This window comes from Wyeomyia smithii, chromosome 2, assembly GCF_029784165.1.
Source record: "Wyeomyia smithii strain HCP4-BCI-WySm-NY-G18 chromosome 2, ASM2978416v1, whole genome shotgun sequence".
Lineage (NCBI taxonomy): Eukaryota > Metazoa > Arthropoda > Insecta > Diptera > Culicidae > Wyeomyia > Wyeomyia smithii.
Genome location: NC_073695.1, coordinates 14305224 through 14329412, shown reverse-complemented (window position 1 = coordinate 14329412; position 24189 = coordinate 14305224). Strand labels below are relative to the sequence as shown.

Genomic DNA, 24189 nt, shown 5'->3' with positions numbered 1-24189 from the left:
ATCAAATTAGATGTGTGATTAAAACACGGTAAATGCTTTAATGCTCCGAAGTCTTCTTCTTTTGCAGCCAGCTCAAAATTTGGAGCCTTATTCCCAAAAAAAATTTACGATGTATTTTGTGGTCAAAACAGTTAATGGACAATACTTTTTATTGTAACCATAAAAAACATGGTATTTTTACTGCAAGCTTGCGAACATTCGTGGTTATTACCATGTTTTAACAATGTTTTTTGTTGTTGAACCTACCACCAACAATAATTTTACCATGAAAAACATCGTCAGTGACTTCTAAATGTATGGAAAAAGTGCCTGAAAAAATGCTGTTAAGATACATAACAACCCCTTCTTTTTCATGGTAAAAATAACAAAAACAATGTTTTTTATTGTTCTGAACAATGATATTTATTGTAAAAATGATGTATTTAAAATAAAAAACATCATTTTCACAGTAAATACCGCTACAGTCGACAAACAAACAAGATAAACATAGCTAAATTATGGTAAAACTATGTACAATTACAGCAATTTTTGAGGTTTTTTGATGTTATATTTTTTCGGGTCAGTAACAACCTGTAGGATCCGCATCGTTGTCAGGCCCCAACATCGTCTATAGTAGAGATAATTGATTTGCTTTCAGATTACTTAAACCTATAGTTTTAACTTTTCCAATATTAATATTTGAACAAGATTAGAATTGATGTTTTGATACCTAAACCTATGCTTCGAGTATTATCATCAAATTAATCGACGTAGAAGTTTCATTCCCAATCACCCGACATATTTTTGCATTTTTCCGTTGACATTTTTGCGAAGGAACTCTAATGAGATTCCCAAAAATTTACAGTTGCCAAAAGCACGTGTGCTTCGTGACATCGTTTTTGAAAGGAATCGACTGAGAAAGGAGTTCACATTAAAATGTTAAAAATGACCAATACTGCAATCTAATCGAATCCGTTTGATTTGGAAACAAGAGCAACTTCGACAAAAAAAAAACTACAGCCAAGCGTGATTCCGAAACTGAAAGTAACAACGACCTGGGTCAGACAACTTTCAATGCATCTCCCGCGGATACTCTGAAATCGGGTCATAAGATCAGGTGTGTTTTTTGGCATGAAACCAGATGCAAATTTGAAGACTACTCCGATTCCATTCTCATCGCTCCACGACTAGAGTGTGGGGGTGAAAGGGGGTAAAGCGTATCACCTCGGATTTTCTTTTATTCTATGCAAATGAATTGGTTGATTTTTGATGAAATATCCAACTGTTTCAGGAAAATTTCATCTTAGTTGAGTTTACCCAGCTGAGCTCTGCCGTTGGTAAATCTTCTTTATGAACTATGACGTGCCATCGTGATGGCACCGGGGAAGAAGACTACTTGCTACGAAGAGTGTTATATAACCGGTCTTCTTGCAGAATCTTTTCGGCTGAGCATATAAATAAAGCGGCCTTCAGTCGTTCGCCGGAGGATTAGTGATTTGCAGCGATCCCACGCGATAAGATGGCCTGTCGAAAAGTTCTCCTTGTAAAGTGTCTCATGGTGCTGATACTGATGGTTCAGCTGCTGAGGGCATCAACCATCGTCGACAATCAGGGACGCCAATTTGAGGAGAAGCAAATCCTTGTTCCAACGGGAATATCAGATGCTGAGCTGCAGATCGAAATCCAGAAGGCCGTCCGGGAGCTGTATCCAAAGTTCAAAAACAGTCCGAATATTGCCGTGAAGCAGATTTCCAGTTTCGATGACTTGAATGTAGGTGATGGCAGTAAGAAGACTGTATCAAAGGTCTGACCGTTGGATATAAATGTGAACTCGAAAAGTGCAATAAAAAAAATCATAAAACGTCCGTCAATTGCTTTGGAGCTCTTATATTAATAGGATGATGATGACACCTTAATTTCTCTAGATTCCAGAAAGGTTCCGATCGGACTAATGTCTTGAAAGTTCTATTTCAATTCGAAAAATGTCACAAACATTTTCATCGAGAATATTGGTTAATAGGTAGAAATTAACGACACAAATTTACAACAAATTTAGAAAAAATCGGAACTTTCAGTTTTGTCCAAAAACACTCAAGGGTTTTTTTTTGATTTGTTGAGACACTCATAATTAAGCAAATTGAAAAATCAAAGCTAATCAGTTACCTGTTGATAACAAAAATATGATTACAAACATCTTCCAGGGTCAATTATAATTATTTTGAAAGCAATTGACTGTCGCTATAAGATAAAAGCCTATCAGAACTTTTTACTCGATAAATAACTGCCAGTTTATATTTTATACCCTGAAGAGAAGACCACTTTTATACTTGGATCACTCAATTATTGACAAAATGAACTTGCTTCTAAACAGTTTAAGTATATTTCTTCTCTTGGTAGTATCAAGTGCGGTAGCAGAGAAATGTGAAGCAAGTGAGATCAAGTAGTTTAAGTGAAGTTAAAACCCTTGAATTCATCAAATAATTCACAGAGCGGTATAATGTTGTGTGCTACTTCGCCAGTTGGTCGGTTTATCGTGATGGGAATGGTGCCTTCAACATCAGCTACATTATTCCGAACTATTGCACCCACTTGGTGTACACCTTTGCAGGGTTGAACTTGGCCGGAGGCATCGATTCTTTGGACTACTATAACGACATCAATGTTAACAGTTTGTATAGTTGGTGATAAGTAACTTTCATAAGCTATTCCGAGGATTACTTTCATTTGCAGAGGGTTACGCTAAAGTCGTTGAGCTGAAAGAGGAAAATCCATGCCTAAAGGTGATTTTGGCTGTTGGCGGATGGAACGAAGGTTCGGAGAAGTATTCTTTAGTAGGTTGAAAAAAGAACCAAAGTTATTGTGAATGAATGAGCATTTGATTTGGTTTTAAGATGGCGGAATCGGAGGAAACCAGAATAGCCTTTGCGGATAATGCGCTACGGTTTTTGGTTCAGTTTGGATTCGATGGTCTTGACTTAGATTGGGAATTCCCAACCATGGTAGGTGCTACAAGTTTGCCGTAGATACCAATCATTTTTTCGATATTTTAACTAGAGAGGTGGCCTACCGGAGGATCGAGAGAATTTCATCCTCTTGCTAGAAGCATTACGTGACAAATTTGAACACCGAAAGAAGATGCTGACCATTGCGATGAGCGCTTCAACAAGTATTATCCAAGAAGCATACAACTTAACAGCCATGTGCGATATCTTGGACTTTATAAATCTGATGGGTTATGATTTCAGCGTGAAGGAAAAAACAAGCGTAGATGCTCCGTTATATCCCGACCCGGCGACGAGATCGGATTCCGTTGATGGAGCCATCTCGTTTATCCGTAAGAGTGGTTGTCCACTGACAAAAATTAACCTCGGAATCCCGACTGTGGCTAAGACTTATACTTTAAAGCCGGAATTTTCCGGACGAGCCATGCCAGGTATCGATGCTCAAGGTCCAGGACGAGCGGGGCCCTTCACGAAGAACGCAGGAACTCTTGGCTTTAATGAGTTGTGTGCAATGATGCATGAAGGCAAGTGGAATGTCAAGCCATTGCGAAACATCGGAGTGAAAATCGCTGTCCTGAACGATCAATGGGTAACGTATGATGATAGGGAAACGGTAACAGAAAAGGCACAATATGCCAAGGACAAAAATTTGGGTGGTGTCATGCTGTGGACGGTCGACACGGATGATTTTCATGGCGATTGCCACAACGAAGCTTATCCGTTGTTGCTGGCTGCGAACAAAGTATTTAAGTATGTTTAAACAATGCAATATAATATCAATGAGCACTTGAAAATTCAATTTGATTTCTCATCTCTGACTAATCGTGTTTAGGTGTGTGCAACTTTCGATGACATGGTTTTTAGACATGAATGTTATGTATTTCATAACAATTTGTATGAATTTTGAAAGTTTTTCTTTCAATCACAAATAAGGGACGATCCATTAATGATGTCACGCAAAATTTGGGAAAATTCAACTCCCCCCCTCCCCCTTGTCACAAGCTGTCACCACTTCCTTGACCCCCCCCCCTTTATTACGTCACGTTTTTATACCCGCCTTCTTTGGTAATAATTGATTGAAAATCGAGAAATTTGTTAGGAATGCATTTTTTCTTAATAAGAACGATTTTACTGAAAGAAAAACTGAAACTAAAAGGAAAAGAAGAAGATAACTAGAAAAGGTGTTTAGTTCTTAGTCCAAGGATGTTGATGGAGTCGCATATCGACGACATAGCAAGCCGAGACAGTAACGGCAGCATCATTACTGATTTTTGAAAGACCATCAATATATAGTTCCACTTCTTCAATCAATTCGCAATCCAAATCTTCTCCACATGTTACAATAGCCAAGCATTTTTATTTACGTTTTGCCACAATTTTCGTATTGATTGGATTGAGAGACACTAAAAATTAATGAAATTGCGCTGGCATTCATAAACGAAACAGAATTAACGAACATTATGCTTTTTTAACGAGAAAAATCACAGGAGGGTTGTGTGCAAAGCCACGACCGCAAGGATGAAGTAGAATACTTTTACAAGAAAGAAAACCCGGCTGCTTGCATGTCAGTCATTTTTTAATTTGTTCAATTCAATATCGGATAAGATACCGATCACATCTTAGCGTTATCACTAACAGTGCGAATAAAGTATTCCTTGTGATAAAATAAACAGTGAAAAGCTGATTTAACACTCAAAACTAGACGGCTTATGTGTTGTCAAAATTTTTAATTGAATGCATTTACTAGTGCCCGCTATCGCGCAGAGACTGCATTTCACTAAAGTGCCTCACTGCATCAGCTGTTATCGATGCTAAACCCGCTGCAACTGCTACGCTATCCGTATCCATGCCAATGTTTTAGTGCTATACGCTGCTATGCAAGGTCTATGATTCTGTCGACCGTGCTTGGGAAGCAATCATATCAACGACTAATCAGATCAGTCGAATTTCGCGCTTCAATAAGGATTGACCATTCTCAATAATATAGTTGCTTGTCATGATATGCACTTGATAATTTTTGAATTTCAATTATGCGAAAAATTATTTTTTATGCTGATAATGAAAGTTTTTTGGATGTTGTGCTCATGACTGAAGGAAAAGATAATTCAGTACGTTCTGAGACACGGAGATGAAGCCAAATATATATCTGTTCCAAATTTCTTGAAAGTGTAAATTGATTTAAAAGAAAATATTAACTCTCCAATTAGGTTTTTATTTCATCCTGATAAGGACAATTTGTCGTTTAATTCAATGTCTGATAAGATGCAGATCACATCTTTGCGTTATCACTGGCAGTGCGAATAAAGTATTTCTGGGGGGAAAATAAACACTGAGAAGCTTTCCAGAACGTTCTTTTCATTGGATGCATTTGCTAGTGTGCAGGGTGGCCAGCGAACCGGGAAAACCTGTAAAACCGGGAATTCGAAAATGAACCGGGAAAACCGGGAGAAAGCCGGGAATTTCAATACTAAACCGGGAAATTTGTCATATTTATTTTGAACATTATTTTTCATTTACTACATGCTTGGGATCTGTTGTATATCTGTTGTATATTTTCTGCCAGTTCACAAACACTGGAAGACTCAAGCTACCATTTAATTCATTCTCGGGGTAAGATGCTGCAGTAACAAGCCGGTCGTCAAATGTTAAAATCTCGGCTAAGAGAGACGACCGTTAGAGTCAATAGGATCCTAGCGCTAGCCCCGCAATTGTTCTGTATATTAACGGTTGGCTGCGATTATTTTTCTCTAATTTGTCTTCCTTCTCATTCGCACTGATTAGGACAGTAAGTGCCGATCAAACATCAAAACAATCACCACTTCACAGGATCAACGTCTGATGTCATTTATGTCTGAGTATGTTTTAAAGTTGTGTACCGAATTATTTATAATTGACGTAAAAATATTCTTTAAAAAAAAAACAAGATTTGAATCTTAGGTTACAAATCGCCAACAAAAACTTACGAAACCCAGGGAAGGATAAAACTTAAAATTACAAATTACAATAACAAATTTGTGAAAATATATAGGATTTAAAAGCGAACGCCGAAAATCTCAACCAGAGAGTGCAGAAAGTTACAAATATCGCTTCATTTAAACAGTTTAATTAAACCAGGAATTAATGTAAGTCTCAAATGACAGAAAATTGTTCCAAAGAACGGTTCAAAATAAATTGAAAATTTATGTGAAAATACTCTGAAACATGAGGTACACATTGATTCTAAATTATATCTTGAGTTTAGCTGAGTGAATTGATGAAATTTTTGAGAGAAAGACATTTTCTGCGCGCCCCAAACGTGCCCTTTGTACTAGACATAAGATAATACCAGATAATTCGTTTGTAATTTACACAAGGAGCCGAGTTGCCTTCCTCAGCCATGAAAAGTCGAAAAATCAACAGCAACAGGCCGAAGTAGTTAACCCTTTTTCAAGTTTTGAAATAAAATAATGATATCGAAAACAAAATTCTTTCACAAATTTATTTTGTCAATGAATAAACGTGGTTGAACTCATATATTTTTGCGTTTTAAAACCGGGAAAAACATCAATTTCTAACCGGGAATTTGAAATTGGAAATCTGCTGGCCACCCTAAGTGTGCCTGCTATCGCTCAGAGACAGCATTTCACTAAAATGCCGCACTGCATCAGCTGGCCCTGCTTATATTGATGCTGAGACCAACGTCAACCGCTGCGCTATCCCCGTTGCCACAGTAGTGGACGCTATACGCTGCCATTGGTATCCGCTGCCCTGCATCACCTGGTTCTGCTATCGATGCTGAGACGCGCTCCGCTATCCGTTGCCATACCACAGCTGTGGCCGTTATCCGCTGCATTGCTACTGCTGCTGCTAAGGGAGGACTGCTGTTGTTGCAGTCTAGAATTATAATGAGCAGCTTCGGGTGAAACAGGCTCTTATATACGCCAAATAGCACATTTCAAATGGCAAGGTCTATGATTCTGTCGACCGTGCTTGGGAAGCAATCATATAACGACCAATTATAGGCCGAAGTTTTCGTTTTTACAAGGCTTGACTATTTTCAATAGTACAATAGTTTGAAAAATAAATTTATAGTTATCTGCATTTGGGAAGAATCTTAGAAGATTCTCCAAGCTATTGCTGCAACAACGATAATCCATCGAATACTAACCGATTTATTAGCATTTGAAATTGGACATATTTTTCACTTTTTTCGGTTTTAGATTTTCATTTCACATCCCTATGTAGCCGAACTTCCTGGGAGAAGTATTCTACTTCAAAAAATTGTCATTTATTTTATCTAAAGCAAATCTTGAGCAAAAAAGGGATCGTAGAACTAATAAATGAATGATGCAAATATCATGAATAGTTCTGAGTTGAACTCTGTGGTTAGGTATGTGGCTTTTTTTTTCTAGTTGAAATGTGATGTCACACTCAAGTTAACCCCCCCTCCCCCATATGTCACAAAATGTCACAATAATTGAAACCCCCTCCCCCCCTAAATGCGTGACATCATTAATGGATGGTCCCTAAACGGATCACTACAGTTATAACGCGTGGTCAAGCCATTAATCTGCTTGTGTTGTCTGTAACCCAGTTTTTACTGCTAATTTCGCAAGACAAAATTTCAGCTTTTTTTCACTCGCTTCTTATTTCATTTAGAATTCTAAATTTTGAAGCTAAACTCAAACAAAAAAATACTGAGAATCGTCTGAACTCGTTCTCATTGCCATGCGATGTTGTAAAAATAGTTTTAGCGATAGTGCGGCTCCAATATTGCTATTTTACATAAAAAATCAGCTGGCTATGCATCTGAAATATGTAGCAGTTTTTATGATGATGTAGAGCTTAGGCTAATTTATGTGTTTGCAATTTGTGTGTCACTTTCACGAATTATCGCTACAGTAAAATAATTGAAAAAATCTGATAGAACCCGTGAGAATTTATGATTACAATAAACGAATTATCGAAACGTTTTTTTGAACCAAATTTCACAACATATTAGTAACTTCTATTTTTGTCACAGACACGTTTTAGTTTGCAAATTGTCTACACGGAAACAAGTCGACATATATTCTTTATTAAATTTGTCCAATGAATTTATCGTACCAAAAGATCTCTTAATTATAACTGATTCCATTAGAAATCCATTTGTAAAATACGTATGATACAATAATTTAAACGAGTCGCACAATGAAAAATTAATTATCGGATTTTCATATGCATTTTATTTGACATTTATTTACGTCCAACATGTGTGGTAAAAAGTTAAATTCACAGGCAATATTGCGCAATACATTTCATAAAGTAGATATATAAAACCGTCATGTATAGCAACCAACATATAAATCTTATTGATAAATCCAATAAAAAACACGTTGCCGTGACTTTGGACTCAGTTTACCTGTGAACCTTTGTTCTGACGTTTGGATTTGGTATCGAATCATCCAGATTCAAAATGGCTACACCACGACGACGTCTAACTGTGCGAATGGAAGGATATTTCCTAATCTCCAATAGGTAAGTTATTTTTCTCTACTTCATTTGAGTTTGAACTTACCTATAGATATTCACAACTATAGATCACACCGAAGAAATTGGCACTTATCAAATTGTATCATCAGGCAAACAACGAACAGACCATTGGAACTCGGATCAAGTGGCCAACCTTGTAGCGGTAATTTCCTTTTTAATCATCATTTGTCAGGAAGTCGGTAGTGAAATCTCTCGAAAGTTGTGACCGCCACCGACCGACGTAGTTCATTTTTGCTTTTGCTAGGATTGCTTTATTCCGATGAGAGATATACAGGTAACCAATTTCTTAAAATAAATATTATTTTTAAAATAAATTCTTGTATTTTTCATAAACAAACACTTCGATTTGTTTTCATGTACATATCATATGAAAGAAACAGTCCCTTTAGTGAAGTTATTGCTATAGAATAATAACAAGGAATGCATGAGATTTTCCAATGAAATTGTTATTGTATGTCAAAATATAAATTATGGCATTTCCAATGAGTCTTATCGATTATATGTTCTTTAGTTTTAAACGATTTGCTTATCTATTTTAAAAGCTTGGTAATGATGTGAGTCTATCAGACGATCCTATGAAGAATGCATGACACATTTTAGATCACATCGTTTTGATTGGAAGTTTTAATAGTGCAAATTTATAACACTCCCATATAATCTGAACATGTGAGATTATTTTAGTGTATGCATAACTCATGTATCACCTGCATTTTTTGTGCAACAAATTTCAAGGTTCCCCAAAAAAATAAAACCTGAAATCAATTCGTTGTGTGATAAAAAATAATTGAAGACAGAGACGAACACGTCGCTATCACTATAGCAACTTCGAAAAAGAAATCATTAACGATGTCAATGCGAATGAAATAGGTCCAAAGTTGCAGAATTCGTGTTGACTAATGCAAAAAAAAAAACGAATTTGCTTGCGAATTTAATTTATGTAAAAAAGGAAAAAATCACCTTCCTCTCCAGGGGCAAGACAACTTTATTTTGCCAGAAATATAGCAGACTTGAGATTGTTTGAAAACGAAGAACAGTGTTAAGAGCTCTCTTATGAGAATATTTTAAATAGTTTATTAAGCTTAGATTTTGTAATTTAACTTAAAGGTATTCTTATGAAAAAAAAAAAAACTAGAAAATGATTGAAGATATCTTCAAATCTTAAAAAACTAGAAGATTCAATGTTGACATTCGCGGAAGAAATAAACTCAACTGATTTTAATGCCATTCCATTCAATCCCGGTAGAATATAATATTCAAGAATTGATATTCTGTTTTCTGAATGAATAATGGATTATGTTTCAAGCATTCTAAAATCTATAATCCCATCAAACTTTTCTCAAGTTTGTGCATATATCAGGTCCTGTCTTGACTTTCATTGCTACAGACTTTTTAAATACATTTTTAAGAGATGTAACCTAACCTCTCTGACTCGAACAGAGCTAATAGTGAAGGGTACAAGTTATTTAAACAATCATGTTCTACGGAATTGCGATAAAAGCTCATCATTTATTATTTCGGCATTTAGAAGGGTTTTTCGACCATCTGGAGCCTAATTTTGGATCATTTTTGTAGAGAACAAGAGAAATAGATGAAACAAATAATAACAATTACTTCAGTGCAGTTTGCATTTCCATAGCATCTTGAAAGAACATTCCCTTTTGCAGCTTCGAGACGGTTTTTGAGCAAACGTGTGTGTGTTTCGCCAAACGAATCTGTGTCGAAAAACGTGTGTCCGTGATAGCCGGCAAGTCACGAGAGTAGCGCACAAGTTACGAGAAACTCAGAAAAATCCATAGTCATTCGAGAGAGGAAAGAATTGGAAACGAGTAAATGTACCATATTGACTGTTTATGAAGATGCAAAAAAAAAAGAGAAAGGGAGAGTTACATTTTATAGGAGAGATCAAAATTTGAGTCAGTTTTTGGACTATCGCGTTGACGAACGGACGTGTGCGAAGATGTCTGCCAAGCACGACAATTTTCTATTTGGCCTTTGTGAGGAGTTTTCGGCAATTTTGAGCTTACATTGGGATCATTTCTATCTCGGCCTTTTGGCTTTTTCTGGCCTTTGGAAGGGATTTTCGGCCATTCCGAGCTCAATTTGGGATCATTTTCTGTTTTTTGATTTTTCTGGCTTTTACAAGGTTTTTTTTGGCAATTCTGAGCTTTATTTGGGATTAATTTTTATTTTGGCTTTTCTGGGCCTTTATAAGGAGTTTTCGGCCATTCTGAGCTGAATTCAAGATCATTTTCTATTTCGGTTTTTCTGGACTTCAAAGGTTTTTTTTTGGCAATTCTGAGCTTAATTTGGGATCATTTTTAATTATTTTGGTCGAGAAAACATCATGTATGTGTTAATATTTAAATTTAGCATGTATTAACCATGACTGCCTTAGCGTGGCTATTTTACGCACTTAGGCTGACCAGATTTTCTCGGGTTAAAAATGGGTTCAAAAAACGGGCCACATGATGAAATTGATTTTTGAAAATTCTTTCCTACCGAAGCATGCAAACAATTAAACATTGCTTTGATGCACTATCCCGACCCTGAATTTGTGTGATTTTTTGCAATGAGTTCCTGAAATTTGTCACATGATGATCGAGATTTTGACTAACAATTATCATGGTCTCAACTTTCAATCGCGACTTTTTCGTCAGTTCACGATAGGGGATGTCCTTCCAGTGGTGCGGTAGTGTCGTACTCAGTAATATTGAAAAAAATTCTGGCTGCTTGAAAACTTATTTTCCATTTAGGAAGAGTTTCAATGCAAAGCTCTATTTTAGATTTTTTCAAGGAGTATCCGAAATCGGTACAAAATGGCAAAAAGACGGGACGGTTAAAAATAGTCGAAAAAACGGTACTGTCTCGTTCAAAACGGTACGTCTGGTCAGCCTAGCACTCACCCGTTTTCACACCGGTTGTTGCTATCGTTTCTGTTTGACGTTTCATCCAGCGAAAACCTTTAGCAGCACTGTTACCGGACTGCCAATCATGAGAGCGCGATGCTTCCCGAAGGCCCGACTACTATTTTTTCTAGCGCGTTTAGCAGCGACCGGTACGGTATGAAGTGATGATAGAGCGCTGCCAAACGGGGTATAGAAGCGCACTGTTAAGGATGCCCTTAACCCACCATCACATACATGTTACCTACCAGTAATGGCTTTTTAGCTGACGATAAAAATGCTTTCTAAACGTTTTTGTTTGACATGACAAATTTTTTATGTATCATTTCATTATTATCATGAAAATATAACGACCATATGCAAGCATCGCATAGACTCGAGAAGAATTATTCTTACTACAGAAACTGAAACTTATTTGCCACACTGTGCACTGCAACTCTAAAACAAAATTCTCTTCTTGGTTGCCAAATCTATTTTGTTCGCACATACCTACCTGCATAGCATCTGTTGGGCACACATTGCGGATTTACCATTTGTTTCCGTTGTGGCGAATCAAGATTTAATCATCAATTACTTGACGGATTTTTTTTTGTGGCAGAGAATTTCGAATATCTATATTTAGTGATAATTATCATTTTATTGATTCATTTTGTAAAAAATCTTTAGAGCGTAGGTTCGAGGTTCGGCTCGGGAGAGTGTCAGTAGGATCGTAGCGCTAGCCCCGCAATTGTCCTGTACATTTAACAGTTGGCTACGAAGTCTATGTATAATAAACAGAAGGTCGAGTTCCGAATCGGAATGTAGCACATAGGCTTTGCTTTGCATAGTTGAATACTCTTAAAAAAATATTTGAATTAAATTGCTCTGGCCGGTCCATGTTAATCATATGGAGCTGTCACTTTTGCCTGCCCAAAGATGACTAATACATATGCATTGTGCAGATGCCCTAGAGCCAAAATTGAATCTATCTGTTTTTTTTTTCTATCTTCGTTTTTAACAGCACACTGAAGGCCCAAACACAATGGATATGTTTGCGTTGCGTTGACGTTAATTTGAAAGAAAATATATGGGCCAACTGTCGCTTACACGGTAAGAGTCGAAAACCCATTAATGGGTACTTTTTCAACCATTTCGCCAATAAGTGAGCCAACCCATTCAGTGGGTAAACTCGATTTACCCATTAACGGCTAAACCGATTGAACCTCAAAAACTGGGTACAAAATCACTCATTTTGAGAATTGAATTTTCTCAAGGAAATGGGTGAAATTTTATCCATTATTAAATAAACGGAAACTTTGTGATTATCACTCAAAAAAATGAAAAGAAGTGAAAGTGAAATCAATTATTTTTAATTATTTGCAAAAATGAATCTTATTTACGAAAACAGGAGTATTTTATCTGCTATCATCAATTGTCAGAATCGCTATTCTCTGCAACAAAGCCAATACCAGACGGATAGTGAACATTCTAGACCTAATATAAAAAAAATCTCACATTGTAAAATTCAATACTTGATATAACATACTGTTTACCTTGCAACTTCTTAAACGACGCAGTATCGAATCTCTTTTAAAGTCCTTCCATGGCAATTGTTGGCAAATAATAAACAAAACAGATCGTAGAAGTAACGCGTGCGAACAAATCGACAGAGCAAACTAAAACGATGCTTGAAGTATTTTTTCACCCATTAATGGGTAAACAAATGACCCTTTTTTTCTAAGAACATGTCTTTCTAATGCGTACAATTTTACCCATTTCACATTTTTAAATTTACCCATTCTTTTGACAGCCGCATATGACAGAAAAAATGGGTACAACAATACCCATTAATGGGTTTTCGACTCTTACCGTGTAGGTCAGGAGTGTCAGGTTTACAAACTAATCTAAATTTATATTATGAATCATTATGCTCAAAACAGATATAGAGAGATGTCACCAACTGAGTGCATTATTTGATAGATTTTTTATTAGTCTGAAAAGCTTTTCAGTTGCCGCCGTCAACTCAGCGCGGCTTTTGATTCAAGTGCGGTGTTTGGGATAGACCGCGTTCTGTTTTGAGCAAATCTGTTTTCACATCCATCAAATAAGGTGCTGTGTAATATTTTGCCATTCCCCGAAAACCTGTCACGTTCACGCCGCAACCATTGATGAGCCCCTTGTATGCTGTAATTTACCTTTGTGAGCTGAGCTGTCACATCGGTGATTGCGAAAAAAAAGTGCATCCAGTTCCATAACCCACACATCTTTCGCAGTCAATTAGAAATAGATTGATAATTATCGGAAATTGAAAATAGCACAAAAGTGTGCAAAAATCTAAGTGTTTGCTGCGCCACAAAGTGAATTTGGTTTGTAGTTTTGGAAGGCGAACCGATCGCGGTGCAGAAGTTAAGCTCGTCCCGTTGCATTACCTGCAATCCGAAAGAGTCACCCGATTTGGTCGGTGAAATTATCAGAAGCTGAAACCTATTATTGCAGGAGGGGCAAAAGCATAGCACACGGTTAAACTCAAACATGGTATGTTTTTAAGTTATTACTGCTGCTCTTTCTCACTCTGGGCGTTGCTATCAGTGTATTGTGTAGGCCGAATTGTAGTTATCAGCAGTCAGTATCACTTTTTCTTCCAGCGTGGGCAGCTAGGCTTTAATGTGTGCTATTAGTCTAGTTTGGGCAGTCTTTATAGTTTATCGTAGATTTAGTAGTTGATAGGTAGTGTTTGAGATGTACTTATGGAACTCGGCCAATTACGACCCGTCGGCGCTTTACAGGAGGGCACCCTCTCGCGATGAGGTATGAAGTCCAATGTTATGCTTTAAATGTGGGATACTACGTGTAGCTTATCGTATCTTTTAATTAGGAGGTCAAGGAAAACTGCTTACGGTATAATTCAATTCGCTAGTGTCAATGCTTCAACTGCAATCATCAATTAAAAAACATGGTGTAATAAAGTAGGGTTTCTTTTTTGCAGCCTCAAACGCCAATCAACTCCTTGGATGAGCAGGACAAACTATTGAGCGATGCGATCACGGTAGTGCGAACGCAATCGTTCCAGATGAAGCGCTTTCTGGACAAGAAGCGACTTATGGAAGCGATGCGTTGCGCTTCGACAATGCTGGGTGAGCTGCGAACCTCGCTGTTGTCCCCGAAAAGCTACTACGAACTGTACATGGCAATCACGGATGAGCTGCGCCACTTCGAACACTATCTGCTGGATGAGTTCCAGAAGGGTTTCAAGGTACCGGATTTGTATGAGCACGTACAGTATGCCGGAAACATTGTACCCCGACTGTATCTACTGATCACAGTCGGATTGGTGTACATTAAAACCAATTCGTCACTGAAACGAAGTATTTTGAAGGTATGAAACTTGTTCAATACCTAAATGTTGGTTTAATAACATCTTCGGATTTTTAGGATCTCGTCGAAATGTGTCGAGGAGTTCAGCACCCACTCAGGGGTTTGTTCCTTCGGAATTACCTGCTGCAATGCACGCGTAACATCCTGCCGGATACGCTGACTAATACGGATGAGAACGAAGGCATTGTCATTGATGCGATCGATTTCGTTCTAACTAACTTTGCGGAAATGAACAAACTCTGGGTGCGCATCCAGCACCAGGGGCATTCCAGTGAGCGTTCCCGTCGTGAGAAAGAACGTGAAGAGCTGAAGATTTTAGTTGGCACAAATTTGGTTCGATTATCGCAGCTCGAATCAGCCAGCCTCGAGATTTATCAACGATTGATTCTGCCCGGAATTCTGGAGCAAGTAGTCAGTTGTCGGGATGCCATCGCTCAGGAATACTTGATGGAGTGCATCATCCAGGTGTTTCCGGATGAGTTCCATTTACAGACATTGGATCCTTTCTTGAAATCCTGCGCTCAACTGCAATCCGGTGTCAATGTGAAGAACATCATCATTTCGTTAATCGATCGTTTGGCATTATATAATCAACGAAACGGCAAGGTCACCCAGACCACTTCCGGAACGGAAATTATATCTGCTATTCCATCGGATGTGCAGCTGTTTGAAGTCTTCAGCACCCAGATTGCGTACATTGTTCAACTGCGCACGGATATGCCGCTCGAGGACACCGTTTCGCTGCAGGTTGCGCTCGTCAGTCTTGCTCAGAAGGTGTACCCCGATCGTGTGGACTATGTGGATAAAGTGCTGGAAACAACGGCGCAAATTCTGGATAGGCTGAACATGACCAAGTATTGGTAACTTCCTCCGGCATCAGGTGGTTTTGAGTTGATGTAACGTTTGGTTTTCTTTCGTTTAATTTTTTATTTGTTACCACCATTCATGCATCTGATGCCTAACAACTTTTCGAGATAAGTTCCACTTCGTGGAACTATTTTGTAGTTTTTGGTTAACTAAAAAACGATTTCAAACTCTTTGCAGCATTTCACACTCCCTCTCGGTAAACCAGGAATTATCCCGGTTACTGCGTCTGTGTGTCGATTTCTACAATAATGTGTTGACCATTTTTCAACTGCAATTTTTCACCCCGCTACTGGAGAAGTTTGACTACACCTCTCGGAAGGCTCTATCACTGTACATCGTAATGAACGTACTGGAGAATGAAACCCAAGTTCCGTCGGCAGAGCACGTGGATAGCGTGTTGACGATGCTTTCCCCGTTGATTCGTGATCAGGAAGATCAACCGGCCGATAAGATCGATGCGGAAGATTTTGCCGAAGAGCAAGGAATTGTTGGTCGTTTCGTGCATCTGCTGCGTTCCGACGACCCGGATACGCAGTACAAAATTCTGACCGCCGCCAGGAAGCATTTTGGGCTTGGTGGGCAACAGCGGATACGGTTTGTGTTGCCTCCGCTGGTGTTTCAGGCGTATCAGTTGGCTTACAAGTACAAAGCCATCGCCGCCGAGGATGAAATGTGGGACAAAAAGTGTCAGAAAATATTGCAGTTCTGTCATAGTACCATTGCTGTACTAGCGAAATCGGAGCTGCCAGAATTGGCCTTGCGATTGTATCTACAGGGTGCGCTCTGCATTGGGCAAATTGCCTACACAAACCATGAATCCGTCGCGTATGACTTTATGACACAGGTTAGTCTATCGAATTTGATTAAATTTGTTCTTAATTTTTGAAAGTAAATTTTCAGGCATTTTCCTTGTACGAGGACGAAATCTCCGATTCAAAATCGCAGTTCGCTGCCATCACGTTGATCGTTTCTACGGTGGAACAAATGACATGTTTCTCCGAGGAGAACGCTGAACCACTGCGTACTAACTGCGCCCTGGCGGCTTCAAAGTTATTGAAGAAACCCGACCAGTGTCGGGCGGTCGTAACCTGTGCCAGTCTATTCTGGAGTGGAAAGTAAGAACCATTGTGTGTAAAAATATAATACTAGCTAATCGGTTGTTTTTTTTTTCTCCAGGCAAAGCGGTCAGGAACTGCGTGATGAAAAGCGAACGCTCGAGTGTCTTAAAAAAGCAGCCAAGATTGCATCGCAATGTCTAGACGTGGGAGTCCAGGTACAGTTATACGTTGAGTTACTCAATCATTACTTGTTCTACTATCAACGAGGGAACACTCAGATTACAGTGTCTATGCTTAATCAGGTACTTTATTTCAGTAAGTTGATTTGTTACCCAAATAACCGTTTGCATCCTAATTCTAGTTGATCGCCAAAATCAACGAAGAACTACCCAATCTGGAACCGACAGAGGAAACGAAGCAAATCGAGATGCACTATCAGAACACGCTGGCTCACATTCGAAGTCGTGTGGAGACCAACGACGGCAGTTTGGAGGTTTCGTTTGCTGGAATTACACTGAACTAAGCTGAGCGCCTAGGTAGGATTAACACACTCCTCCTCAGCATTCGTTTCATTTTGACATTTCGCGTCCGAGTTGCTTACTCGAGTCGCTGTTAGGGAAGCAAAAGTATCCGTGTCCAACATGTTGATCGTGAATAGTTGTTGGTTTTAGGAATGAATTATGATAGTGAATGAAACGTGTATCTATTGATTAAATGGTAAAGTTATACTAAAGTTTACATACCATGTAAAAGTGTAGGAGCATCATATATTGAATATTATTATTAGTAGTTCCGTATCATTGCACTGACATCAAACTGCATGTCACTTGAATATAATATACGTTTGGAAATAATACGTATTTAATATTACCAACTTTTTTTTCAAATAGTTGAAGAAGATCTGTGCTTGATCTAAGGATATCGACGAAGTATTTTTTCGTTGGTTAGGTTTTGTATCAAAGGTTTATAAAAAGTGTTATTCGCTGACCGCTTACCTCGACTAAAATATTCTTTAAATGTTTACTCAACACTTTTTTTTCTTTTTAAGTTTCTGACTGTTTGCTCGTAGATTTCGGTCATATGTTTTATCTCTACGCCTGATTGGTTCTCAGTACGGTTCACGGCGATCATTGACGCGTAAATCATGCTTTGGCGATAGAAGAAATGCTTCGCCTAACCGATCGTCTGCTCACCAAGATGGTGCGGCTCAAAACAGCGTCTGATCTCCATGTTAGGATCTGAATAATCAGCCGGTGTCAGTGTGGGACTCTAAACAGAGCCGAAACGATGGTCCCCTGGCAAACAAGGGGTTAGGGAAGGCTCGGCACCTAGGCAACGAAATAAGAACTACGATTGGAAATTCGGAACATGGAACTGCAAATCGCTCTGCTTTCTGACATGCGACAGGATAATCTACGATGAGCAAAATCCATGCGTGATGGGGTGGCAGCCGACCAACGCGAGGATGTGCAAGTTGAGGATAAAGGGCCGGTTCTTCAACTATAGTATCACCACCGTGCACTACGCATATGAAGGACAGGGTGGCGAAAATCTGAAGAAACTTGGAAAATCAGGGAATTTCAAGGAGTTTATTTTTTTAACAGGGAAACCAGGGAAAACTGAAAACCAATCAGGAAAAAACTTTCAACCGATACGCGATTTTTTTGAACGGCTTTTTAGCTCCAAAACGAATTTACCTAGCATAAAAGGCTAATACGGGATCTTTACTGTTTCATACTGGTTCCATATCCGATCGAATACATTTTTCCATCAACATCATGTGTGAACTTTGCAACCCCCCGTGGTGTGGTAGTCCAAAGCACTTTCTTCCCCCGCCAAGATATCCACAAAACCACCTGGGAATCACCCGACTCACAGACAGAGAATCAATTCGACCACGTTCTAATTGACGAAGGTTCTTCTCCGACTCATCAACGTTCGCATCTACGGCAGTGCGAATATAGACTCGGACCACTAGCTAGTAGCCGTATGCGTGAGGTCGAATTCTCGACGACTGACCAAATATTGAGCAACTGCGGGCGCCGGGGTTACACGGGAATAAGCGCAAACAGTTAGTCGAGAAGAAAAACGCAACACGGGCGTGAAACAGCGTGCGAGAACGAACGTGGAACGACGAGCACGGAACAAAGTCAAGTCAGTCAAATCTCAGTTCTCCGAAGGAAGAAGCAGACGGAGACCGCGTAGCTTAAGCCAAGCTTAAGACACTTGGAAGTTTCACGAGAAGCTGAACAACTCGCGCAAAGGCTACTTGCCGCAGGCGTATATGTGCAGGAGCTTGGACGGCAACCTTCTCACGGACGAGTGCAAGGTGATCAATAGGTGGGAGCAGCACTTCGATGAGTATCTAAATGCCAATGCAGTAAAGCGCGAGGACAGTATGGCAATTGATCTTGGGGCACGAATAGGAGATAACAGGATTGCAGCCTCTGATCCTGGTGATAGAGCAGATTGGCGAACTGAAAAACAAAGCAGTGGACAAACTTTCTAGCGAGCTGCTGAAATACGGTGAAGAAACACTGGCTAGAGTCGTGCACCGGGTTATCACTAGAATATCGCATCTACAGAAAGGGCGACAAGCTGGAGTGCTGCAATAGAGGTTTCCCGTCAAAAATTTTCATTCGCTCAAACGATGTCTTTTAATTTTTAAAACCGATCCTCATTTAATTTTTTTTGGGGTTGTAACTATTGAAAAACAAAACCGAAAAATGCATATTTTACCCCATCCTGCCTAACACACTTTTTTTGCGTTTTACCCTTTTTTCTCTGAGATAAGGCAATTCACGAGACAGTTGCGATCAGCTGATTTCAGTCTGTTTTCAACTTATGACAGCTTTATGTATGTTCGATCGGTCTCAACTTGGATGCAATCCGGATCCAGAAGCGTGAAAAACAAATGTTATCCGACCGGTAGCTCTAGTATCGCGAGTGCCAATCCTAAATACAACAATATAAAATCACTTTTGATATTATTGCCGACATTAAAAGATTTCGGTTTTGGCCGTGTTTTGATTTTACAGCTTGAAAAACAGCAACAATAACAAACGTACAAGCAAAAAAATGTCACCCGTGGATTGCCTTATTAGTGGTGAATTTCATTCAATGAGGCAAATAAAGGTGGAGAGATAGCGGGAGAAGAATGCTTATGCTACAAGTATACCATTATAGTGTTTATGAAGACAATAATCAACTAACCTTAAGATCTCACACTCGAAACACCAACCGTGTTGTTCGATCCACGTTGTATTTTAACTGTCAGATTTTAACCATGACGTTGTTTAGGATTTACTGTCTTATGTTGACTAATTTTTTTTCCGCACCTTCATGTATATCTCATTGAATAATGTTGACATCGATTTTCTGGCAGCTGTTTTCGATGTGAATAATCTCAACTAGGCAAAAAAAAAAACAAATACCTTGAAAAAGCTGTGTGATAAACCTCGATCCCACCCGCGACAGGAAATGCAGCCGCAAGGATAAAGAAATTCGAAAACATTTTGAGTATTTTACAATCGTAATTTAAAACTCTCAAGTTAGTAAAATGTAGATGTTGTGATTTCAGCCAACAAAGTAATGGGACATCTCTGGCGAGTGCAATTTCGACTGTCGGAACCGCTGCAACGGCAACCTTCAACAGCAGCAGCAGTATCTAACAATTTAACTACGGGAACTGGAACATAAGAGGCAATCAGTGTTTTCGCAATGGATTCTGCTGGTCGCTTTTATAAGCGATTCCAACCGTAACAACGGTGGCGGACTCAAAGAATCGCTGCTTGCGTTATGGCACTTTCGGAAATAGTGGAAATAGTTATAGTGTTCTGCTGCAATAAACCAGCCAGCTTCGGTAATTACAAAGACTTAAATAAATGTTTTTACGAATAGTTTATTTCATTAAACGAATAGTTTATTTCATTAAGTTTTTTCCTCTGGCTTTTCGAGTAGTAGTTCACATAGTTTTTCTCTATAGTATCAAACTTTCGATTCATTCTCGGCTACGGCAAGATAGCTTTGCATTTCGTAGCGATCAAGATAACTGGCAAACGAATATTAGCGATGATTTTGAGCATTCCATACTTTTCCGTGTCCAGTACCGATATACTTCCTCTGCATGTACTCTAATTAGATATTGTATCGGTCATCCATAATTACTCGATAGTGGCTAAATAGTAGGAGAGTGGTGTTCAAGACACGACTGCATGACGTTGACCACCGTATTCTTATATACCATTAAAACAAATAGTAGAGGGAATTGCAACGCTTCTTTTACAAAACTTCGAGGCACCAAAAGGTGCCAGTTGCCGATTATTCTTGTTTACTGGTTAGTCCGTCCAGAATTCCAGTCATTTTAGTATTATTCAGTAGCCATGTACTACTAACAGCCACCAGCATTACGGGTGAAACCGGCACGAGATGACCGGTACTATTTTGTCTTTCCTCCTTTCAGCTGCTAACACCTAGCGTCCGTATGTAATTGGTACGACTTAGTAATGAAACTGATGGGGTGAAATGCTCGAGCGGTACCTTTTATATCAAGGCTCCGTCAGTTAGCTAGAAAGAAGGAGGGGTTAAGTAGAAAATGGAATGACAAGGAACGTGAATAAGTATCGGAAACAGAAAGTGACGACAACAATAACAACAAAGTCAGATTGATTGTATCCGTTTGTGTCGATTGTGCTTGGGAAGAGAGGTAGTGATTGGCTGCGCGGTATGATTTAGACAATCGATATTAATTACCAATTCTTCAATAGTGTATCTCAAACAATAGTTTGTTTTTGTTACATCAATTTAACCGTAAAAGAATTTCTGATCGATTGATGCCAAAACCTCGAAAACCTGATTATAAATGACTGAAAAATAAGCGCTCAAAACCTGACCACTATTCCCTGGTTTTTCCTGGTTGAATTACTTTCAAATTCAGGCGCCTAACTTCGATATAGACGTTAGTCAACGTCAAAAGGCTTGAATTCCAGGATCAGGCTTGTTCCAGAGGTTCGAAGCAAGAACTGTGAATACTTATGCAACCGGAGAAAACTGAGGCAGAAGCATTTAACGGTGAACATAATTTCAGAAGTTCGTTTTTTCACTGAATGGTTTTATACCGCCCTTACGTTTGTTGAAATTTGGCTATTCTAGAGGTACATTAGTGAGTAAAATGTTACTTAACTTTTGATAAATGTGGGACATTTCGCGGGACGTTTTTCTAAGTGTGTGTGTGTGTGTGAGTGTGTGTGTGTGTGTGTGTGTGTGTGTGTGTGTGTGTATGTGTGTGTGTGTGAGTGTGTGTGTGTGTGTGTGTATGTGTGTGTGTGTGTGTGTGTGTGTGTGTGTGTGTGTGAGTGTGTGAGTGTGTGTGTGTATGTATGTAACGGTCTCTCAATCTCACTCAATTTTCTCAGAGATGGCGGACCGATTTTCATGGAACTAATTGCAAATGAAAGGTCTAGCTGCCCCATAAGACCCTATTGAATTTTATTGCAATCGGAATTTTAGTTTCGAGGTTATGTATCAAAATGTGAAAATCACAAAACTTCGTTATCTTAGAATCTACCCAACCGATTTGAACGAAATTGGTATCAAAAGAACGGGCTTGTTTTTTGAACCATTTGTAAAATAATTTTATAATGATTGGACATGTAGTTCAAAAGTTATGCAAAGAAACGTGTTTCAAACACTGTTTAAACTCACTCACTTTTTTCAGAGATGGCTGGACCGATTTTCACAAAATTAGTGTCATATGAAAGGTCTTGTTGCCTCATAAGACCCTATTGAATTTTATTGTTATTGGACTTTAACTTTGTCCGTTATGTATAATAATGTGAAATCAGGCTATAAGAAGAAACATGTTTCTACGACTGCTTGAACTCACCCACTTTTCTCAGAGACGATGGACCGATTTTCACGAAATAAGTTGCAATAGAAAGGTATAGTTGCCTGATCAGACCCTATTGAATTCTATTATAATCGGAGTGTAACTTTGGCTGTTATGTATCAGAATGTAAAAGTTATGAAACTCCATTATCTCAGAAACTACACAACCGATTTGAACAAAACAGGCATCAAATGAACGGACTGTCTTAAAAACCCCTAACTAACGAGTTTTATGATAATTGAACATGAAGTTCAAAGGTTATGAAAAGAAACGTGATCAGGGAACTTTTTAAATTCACTCGTTTTGCCAAAGATGGCTGGACAATCTTAGTTTTAAATTGAAGGTTTAGTTGCTTTATTGGTACCTATTTAATTTGATTATAACACTGGTTGACATAATCGAAAAAAATGCTGCTCTGAAGCACAAAATAGTTACCCTAGGAAGAAAAAAAAAATCACAGGAATAGTTAAAAAGCAATAAATATTCATTTTTTCAAAGTTGACTTTCGGGGCCACACAAACTTTAAATACAGTCAAACCTGTTTTTCTCATTCAAACTTGTTATTTGTAAAAATAGATTTACATGAATGCTGATCATCTGATGATTCATCTGATATCAATATTGTTCAGATCGGTAGTGTAGTTTCTAAGATAATGAAGTTTTGTGATTTTCACATTTCAATACATTACGAACGAAGTTACAGTCCGATTACAGCAAAATTCAATAGCGTGTTATGAGGCAGCTAGACCTTTCATTTAACACTAATTTTATAGAAATCGGTTCAACCATCTCTGAGAAAAGTGAGTGAGTTTTTGTAGTCTTCGGAATATGTTTCTTTTCATAGCTGGATTTCACATTTTTAAACACAACAGGCAAAGTAGTAATCCGTTTGCAAAAAAAATCAATAAGGTTTTATGGAGCAACAAGACCTTTCATATGACACTGATTTTATGAAAATCGGTCCAGCCATCTCTGAGAAATATGAGTGAGATTAAATAGTCTCCAGAACACGTTACTTTCTATTACTTCTGAACAACAAGTTAAATCTTCATAAAATTCAAAAGTTAAGGGTTTTTTAGGTAGCCTGTTCATTTGAAATTAATTTTGTTCAAATCGGTTGCGTTGTTTCTGAGATATTGATGTTTCGTGATTTTTACATTTTGATACATAACCTCTAAACTAAAAATCCGATTACAAAAAAATTCAATAGGGTCTTATAGGGCAACTAGACCTTCCATTTGCAATTAATTTCATTGAAATCGGTTCAGCCATCTTTGAGAAAATCGAGTGAGATTGGGAGAGCGTTACACACACACACATACACACACATACACACACACACATACAGAAAATGCTCAGCTCGTCGAACTGAGTCGAGTGATATACGACATTCGGCCCTTTTGAGCACTTTTATCCCTTTAGTTTTTTTCAGTGATTGCTATACCTTTCTAGGAGAAAGGCAAAACCTTACCGTATAGCATAGAGGAACTGTTCCATTATTCATCTCATTAAGCCGATATTCACGAAGAATGCACGGATTAAACACCAAATTTTCATTGAACAAATAAACTAAATATGCTTAAGTACTCTTATGGAATCGTTTAGCATTGTATATTTAGTAAAATTAG

General features: G+C 38.4%; 2 protein-coding genes and 1 long non-coding RNA gene across 5 annotated transcripts; all 3 read left to right on the top strand.

Annotated features, from left to right (window-relative positions):
• Positions 1 to 2266: 2266 nt before the first annotated feature.
• LOC129722628 (probable chitinase 2) lies at positions 2267 to 3780 on the top strand. Its single transcript, XM_055676228.1, has 5 exons — positions 2267 to 2409; positions 2468 to 2647; positions 2710 to 2810; positions 2871 to 2978; positions 3034 to 3780. The coding sequence occupies exons 1-5, from the start codon at positions 2331 to 2333 to the stop codon at positions 3739 to 3741; spliced, it is 1176 nt and encodes a 391-aa protein (XP_055532203.1). The 5' UTR covers positions 2267 to 2330; the 3' UTR covers positions 3742 to 3780.
• A 9794-nt stretch (positions 3781 to 13574) lies between these two features.
• Positions 13575 to 17544, top strand: LOC129725725 (vacuolar protein sorting-associated protein 35). 3 transcript variants are annotated; one of them, XM_055681844.1, is made up of 7 exons: positions 13575 to 13909; positions 14361 to 14750; positions 14807 to 15609; positions 15794 to 16460; positions 16517 to 16731; positions 16793 to 16976; positions 17036 to 17544. In XM_055681844.1, exons 1-7 carry the CDS (start codon positions 13907 to 13909, stop codon positions 17195 to 17197), a joined length of 2424 nt encoding a protein of 807 aa, XP_055537819.1. In that variant the 5' UTR covers positions 13575 to 13906; the 3' UTR covers positions 17198 to 17544. The 3 variants fall into 3 exon arrangements, with proteins under 3 accessions (XP_055537819.1, XP_055537818.1, XP_055537816.1); XM_055681843.1 differs by lacking the exon at positions 13575 to 13909 and adding an exon at positions 14002 to 14182 and having other exon boundaries at positions 14807 to 15603; XM_055681841.1 differs by lacking the exon at positions 13575 to 13909 and adding an exon at positions 14002 to 14182.
• A 2500-nt stretch (positions 17545 to 20044) lies between these two features.
• LOC129725724 (uncharacterized) lies at positions 20045 to 20588 on the top strand. Its single transcript, XR_008728152.1, has 2 exons — positions 20045 to 20193; positions 20255 to 20588. It is a non-coding gene; the product is annotated as an uncharacterized LOC129725724 (long non-coding RNA).
• The last annotated feature ends 3601 nt before the right edge of the window (positions 20589 to 24189 follow it).

Bases quoted from the DNA above. Each gene is read 5' to 3' on its own strand.
- LOC129725725 (XM_055681841.1), top strand. From the start codon at position 14,114: ATGTACTTATGGAACTCGGCCAATTACGACCCGTCGGCGCTTTACAGG. The intron at 15,610-15,793 runs GTAACTTCCTCC...AACTCTTTGCAG, and splicing joins CTGAACATGACCAAGTATTG to CATTTCACACTCCCTCTCGG. The intron at 16,977-17,035 runs GTACTTTATTTC...TCCTAATTCTAG, and splicing joins CAGTGTCTATGCTTAATCAG to TTGATCGCCAAAATCAACGA.
- LOC129722628 (XM_055676228.1), top strand. From the start codon at position 2,331: ATGAACTTGCTTCTAAACAGTTTAAGTATATTTCTTCTCTTGGTAGTA. The intron at 2,811-2,870 runs GTAGGTTGAAAA...TTTGGTTTTAAG, and splicing joins GTTCGGAGAAGTATTCTTTA to ATGGCGGAATCGGAGGAAAC. The intron at 2,979-3,033 runs GTAGGTGCTACA...TATTTTAACTAG, and splicing joins ATTGGGAATTCCCAACCATG to AGAGGTGGCCTACCGGAGGA.